The sequence below is a fragment of the Oncorhynchus kisutch genome, linkage group LG10 (assembly GCF_002021735.2).
Source record: "Oncorhynchus kisutch isolate 150728-3 linkage group LG10, Okis_V2, whole genome shotgun sequence".
Classification (NCBI taxonomy): Eukaryota; Metazoa; Chordata; class Actinopteri; order Salmoniformes; family Salmonidae; genus Oncorhynchus; species Oncorhynchus kisutch.
Window position 1 is genome coordinate 20883538 of NC_034183.2, and position 6000 is coordinate 20889537.

The window sequence follows — 6000 nt, forward strand, 5'->3', positions numbered from 1 at the left end:
ACTGGGGCGAAGTTCCACCTTCTAACAGGACAACGACCCTAAGAGCACAGCCAAGAAAACGCAGGCGTGGCTTTGGGACAAGTCTTTGAATGTCCTTGAGTGGCCCAGCCAGAGCCCGGACTTGAACCCGATTGAACATCTCTGGAGAGACCTGAAAATAGCTGTGAGCGACGCTCCCCATCCAACCTGGCAGCGCTTGAGATTATCTGCAGAGAAGAATGGTAGAAACTCCCAAAATACAGGTGTGCCAAACTTGTAATGTCATACCCAAGAAGACTCGACGTTGTAATCGCTGCCAAAGGTGCTTCAACAAAGTAGAGTAAAGGGTCTGACTACTTATGTAAATGTGATATTTACATTGTTATGGGGTATTGGTAGATTTCAGAAGAGGGGGGAAAAGTATTTATTCCATTTTAGAATAAGGCTGTAATGTAACAAAATGTGGAAAAAGTGAAGTGGTCTGAATACTTTTTGAATGCACTGTATGTCCCATATTCTATCACGACGATGATCTTTTATTTGCTTGGTACATGCCTTCATGGGTTGTTTCTCCTGTTGTGTTCCTTCAGGAGCAGACCCCGTTGTTCCTGGCAGCCAGAGAGGGTAGTTTTGAGGCAGCCCAGGTTCTGCTGGACCACTACTCTAATAGGGACATCACAGACCACCTGGACCGGCTGCCCCGCGACACCGCACAGGAGCGCATGCACCATGACATCGTACGTCTGCTTGACCAGTACAACCTGGTCCACAGCCCTCACAATGGCCCCAACCACATGGGCGGGGGACACTCTTCCTTGGTCTGTGGAGGCAATGGCGCTGGCTACATGGGCATGCGCCCCGGACCCCAGGGCAAGAAGAGCAGGCGCGGCGGGGCAAAGGTTGGAGGGGTGGGTGGGGCTACAGCAAAAGAGCTGAAAGACATGAAGGCCAAGCGGAGAAAGAAGCCAACGGGAGGAGAAGGGCCTGCAGTGGGAGGAGCCAGTGGCAACGGCACTAAAGCTGCAGGAGGGCTGTCGGAGAGCTCAGTCACCATGTCCCCTGTCGACTCCCTGGAGTCTCCACACTCATACATAGGAGATGCTGCCGGGGCCTCCAAAACGACCAACTCTCCTCTCCTGGGCAGCCCCTCCTCAAGGCCCCTGCTGCCCCCAGTCAGCCACATGCTGGGCCAGCAGCAGAGTTGGGTGGGCCTGAAGCATGGCTACGGTGGCCACATGTTCAACCTCCTCCCCCAGCAGATGGGCAGTGGCCACCCTAGCATGTCCCAGCACCACGGCCAAGGCCTGCTCACCCCTATGAATGTCACCATGAGCCGCGAGCAGCTGCCTCCCATTGTTACCTTCCAGATGATGACGCCAGGAGGCGGGCAGGCCCTGCTGAAGCAGCCCCAGCCTGGGCAGGTGCAGTCCCAGGGGCAAAACCTGGGCCAAAACCAGGGCCAGCCCCAATCTCAGCAGGGCCCTACTCACCTCCACTGCACCCAGGGCATGTTGTACCAGATGCCCAACATGAGCCTCCAGCACAGCCTGTCTCACAGCCTCCCTCACCCCCACTCCCATGGCCTGGCCCACGGCCACGGCATGGTGCAGGATGGCCAGTCCCGCCAACAGCTCCCTCCCTATCAGGCTATGCAGAGCCCCGTGGATAAGTACCCAACCCCTCCTTCTCAGCACAGCTACGCTACTGCTGGCTCAGATGGCACCACCCCAGGGTATCCGGCTCACCCGCCCAGCGAGCACCCTTACCTCACCCCCTCCCCTGAGTCCCCTGACCCCTGGTCCTCATCCTCCCCCCACTCCAACTCAGACTGGTCTGACGTCACCACCAGCCCCACCCCCCTGGGGAACCCCCATGCACTGCCGCCTCTCCGCCACACACACATTCCGGAGCAGCTGCAGCCGCAGTCCCAGCAGACACAACAGAACCCCCAGCAGCCTCAGCGTGGCAACATGCAGGTGTTTGCATAGACAAGAGGACTCTATTAAAGTGCCCAACTCTTAAATGCTTTGTTGATCTTTGTAGGTACAACACTTAAACTCTTATCCATCACTTCTTTCGTCATTTGTTTTTGTCTTATCGTCTCTCTGGTTACAGTAATCACTTTTACACTTCATTGTCACACGATTTTCTTCAATTTTGCACTTAAAGATAGTGTATAGTCTTGTATGTGTATTGTCAACTAAAACCAAAAACTGTTTAAGTACCTTTGACATTTAAAAGTGATGGATCGTCAGAAATCAAACAAGGAACCAGAGCCAAACGGTGATCATGTAAGGAAAACTGACTGTTCAAGAAGACACAAGACCGAATCGACATTAGATATTGCCTAACTCTGCTTTTTATTGTCATCCCTCTTGGGACGTTTCTTTGGGCTGAGACTTATTTTATTTAAAAAATTAAGGAAATAATTGCTCATTTAACATGCTATCATTTTCATTCACTGTTTTATGTAGACCTCTGCCAAGGACATACGGTTTCAGTGAAAATTAACTTAACTTTTTATATGATGGGTTACTTTCACTTATGTTAAGATGTGTTCACTAAGCGAAGACTGCCTTATGGATTCGTATTATGGAATGTATCTGATTAGGATGTGGTGATGCTATTTGAGGGGTTATTGTGTGGTTAGAAACACACACACATGCTAAAAACATGCAGATACATCTCTTCAATGTGTGGTTCTAAGCTAAACTGTGGTGTAAATAGTTGTCATGTACACTGAGTATACCAAACATTAGGAACACGTTCCTAATATTGAGATGCACCCCTTTTGCCCTAAGAACAGACTTCTTGATACACACAGGAAACTGTTGAGCTTGAAAAACCCAGCAACATTGCAGTTCTTGACACAAACTGGTGCACCTGGCACCTACTACCATACCCTGTTTAAGGACATTTGCATTTTTTGTTTTGCCCAATTCACCCTCTAAATGACACACATACAAAATATGTCTTGAGGCTTAAAAATCCTTCTTTATCCGGTCTCCTCCCATGTACACAGATTTTTTAATTTTTTAAGTGATCATAGCTTTCACTTGGATTCACCTGGTCAGTCTATGTCATGGAAAGCATGAGTTCTTAATGTTTTGTACACTCAGTGTAAGTTCCTGTATTCTTTTTCATTATTGCCTTTGTTACAGTGTAGCCTCTGTCTCTCCCCTACACCTTAGGGAGGATGTCAGTTAGTGGGGCTGTGGTGTTCTGTGTCAGGAGAATCTGTTACTGAAGAGTTTAAGATGTATGGTACAGTTATGGATACAAAAGAAAAGATTGTGACTGAAATACCAAATTAAAGAAAAAGGCATTGTTTGATGTTGCACTGTCGCTCTCCATGTTCTCTCACCATGGGGGTTTCACTCTGGTGTGTGAAATAAGACGAGGACAAAGATGCTTTACATTATGTTACTAAGTCAATCACTTTGAGGTACAGTATTTCTTCCAAAATCATGTAATCACTTTTTTGCTTAATTACAATCAGTGTGTTTGTATCTTTTTTGTGATTCATAAACCAAGTCGTTTAAGATAAACAATTGTATAATGAGTATTTTTGTCGTCCTAATGTTTCTCATGAGCACAGCCTTATGTGAATGCTCTGTGATTACAGACAATCATTGATTGTTTCTATTTTGTACCGATAAATGAAACATCAATGTCTCCAAGACCAAAGTGATTCATTGCAAATCCATGACATTGGTGACTGTTGAAAGTGTTCTTTGGAAATGTTGCATTTTGGAGGTATTGTCTAATCAAAGTGGATTATTGTTACAATGTAATTGAAAGATTAATGTGGCTTTGACAGAGCAAAATCCAAATACAGTCATTGATTATTGTTATACCTTTTATTTAACTAGGCAAGTCAGTTAAGAACATATTCTTATTTTCTATGACGGCCGAGTGTTAGTGTTAACGACGGCCTTGGGTTACCTGCCTTGTTCAGGGGCAGAAAGACATTTTTACCTAGTCGGCTCGGGGATTCGATGTTGCAACCTTTCGGTTACTAGTCCAATGCTCTAACCACTAGGCTACCTGCCGCCCCGTCACACATGGTAAGGTATCATGTGAGTGCCTTTATGAGAACTACATACCAAAATCCCCAAAGTCCTTTCCCATTCCCCCTATCTGGCACTTAATATCCCCCACTACAAATGACTTCTGATGTACTATCCACATAATCAAATCAGCAGAGCTCGTGGAGCATGGTATTTATACCTAAATGCTGCATTATGCAAGGCTATTTTTTTTACGTGCTGTATATAAACAAGTTTTGTATGTTTTATACTTTTTCTGCTAACCAAATACATACACATTATATGAAGTAGCTTCACCTCATTTGTATGATGAGGAAAATATGCCTGTTTATAAAGAACAAAACCTGTCTGATTTGAAATAAACTAAACAAATGATACATATTATAGATCTAAAAGTCTGACTTTATTTCTGTATATCTGCCTATTGTGCACGTACGTGCCATTCTCATGGTAAAACACAGGAATTGTTTTTCGAAATAAATGAATAAACTGTTCAAAACAATGTATATTACAACCAATTTGTTTTCTGTATTACACTATGGCATTGAACCAATTCACTGATAAAGCAAATCAAGGGCATTAATATGGAGTTGGTCCCCCCCCTTTGCTACTATAACAGCCTCCACTCTTCTGGGAAGGCGTTCAACTATATGTTGGAACATTGCTGTGCGGACTTGCTTCCATTTGCCACAAGAGAATTAGTGAGGTCGGGTGTTGATGTTGCCACAAAGTTGCAGTCACACATCGTCTAGAATGTCATTGTATGCTGTAGCGTTAAGATTTCCCTTCATTGGAACTAAGGGGCCTAGCCCGAACCATGTAAAATTGCCCCAAACCATTTTTCTTCCTCCACCAATTGGCATTGGGGCAGGTAGCGTTCTCCTGGTATCCGCCAAACACAGATTCATCCGTCGGACTGCCAGATGGTGAAGCGTGATTCATCACTCCAGAGAACACTTTTCCACTTGGCAGCGAGTCCAATGGTGGCGAGCTTTACACCACTCCAGCCGACGCTTGGCATTGCACATGATGTTTTTAGGCTTGTGTGCGGCCTTAGAAACCCATTTTATGAAGCTCCTGACAAACAGTTTTTATGCTGACGTTGCTTCCAGAAGCAGTTTGGAACTCGATAGTGAGTGTTGCAAATGAGGACAGAAGATTGTTACGCACTACGCCCTTCAGCACTCGCCAGTCCCGTTCTGTGTGCTTGTGTGGCCTTACACTTTGTGGCTGAGCTATTGTTGCTCCAAGACGTTTCCACATCAATTACAGTACTTGTTAACCGGTGCAGCTCCAGCAGGGCAGAAATTTGACGAACTGACTTGTTTGAAAGGTACTATCCTATGACGGTGCCACATTAAGACACTGACCTCTTCAGTAAGGCCATTCTACTTCCAATGCTTGTTCATGGAGATTGCATGGCTGTGTGCTCGATTTTATACACCTGTCATCAACGGGTGTGGCTGAAATAGCCGAATCCACTCATTTGAAAGGTTGTCCGCATACTTTTAGTGTAGCATAGCTGCTTCGTGTAAGTGGAGAACACAGTAAAGACCTAATTAATCCAAGTATGTGTACAGTAACTGCATACGTGGAATGTGTATGAAAGTGGGCATTGCGAAACAAGTGGGAGGCTCAACACCAGTGGGTGTGTCAACCTAACAGCTAATTGGGCAGATTGGTTGCCACTCAAGACTGTTTTATGTGGCTGCTTCCTTCCTTGTATCCTTTTAGCTAAGCAGGTTAGGATCATTAACGTGGCAGGTTAGGAATACTAACATGGCAAGTTAGGAGAATTAGGGTAGCAGGTTAGGATAAACATGGCAGGTTAGGTGAATTAACGTGGCTGGTTAGGAGAACTACCCTAGCAGGTTACAAGAATGAGGTTAAGGTTAGGAAAAGCATCTGCCCGATTAGCTGTTAGTTTTCAATAGACCCACTTGTGTTGATCCTCCCACTTGTTTTCCAACCC

At 45.5% G+C, this 6000-nt stretch overlaps 1 protein-coding gene across 3 annotated transcripts in view; it reads left to right on the top strand.

Annotated features, from left to right (window-relative positions):
- The window catches only part of LOC109897894 (neurogenic locus notch homolog protein 2), a 55694-nt gene extending 51164 nt beyond the window's left edge, over nt 1-4530 (top strand). For all 3 annotated transcript variants that reach the window (XM_020492545.2, XM_031833298.1, XM_031833299.1), the window contains exon 34: nt 570-4530. In XM_020492545.2, the coding sequence (XP_020348134.2) occupies nt 570-1967 (1398 nt within the window). In that variant the 3' untranslated portion in view covers nt 1968-4530. The remainder of the gene's footprint in view (nt 1-569) is intronic.
- The last annotated feature ends 1470 nt before the right edge of the window (nt 4531-6000 follow it).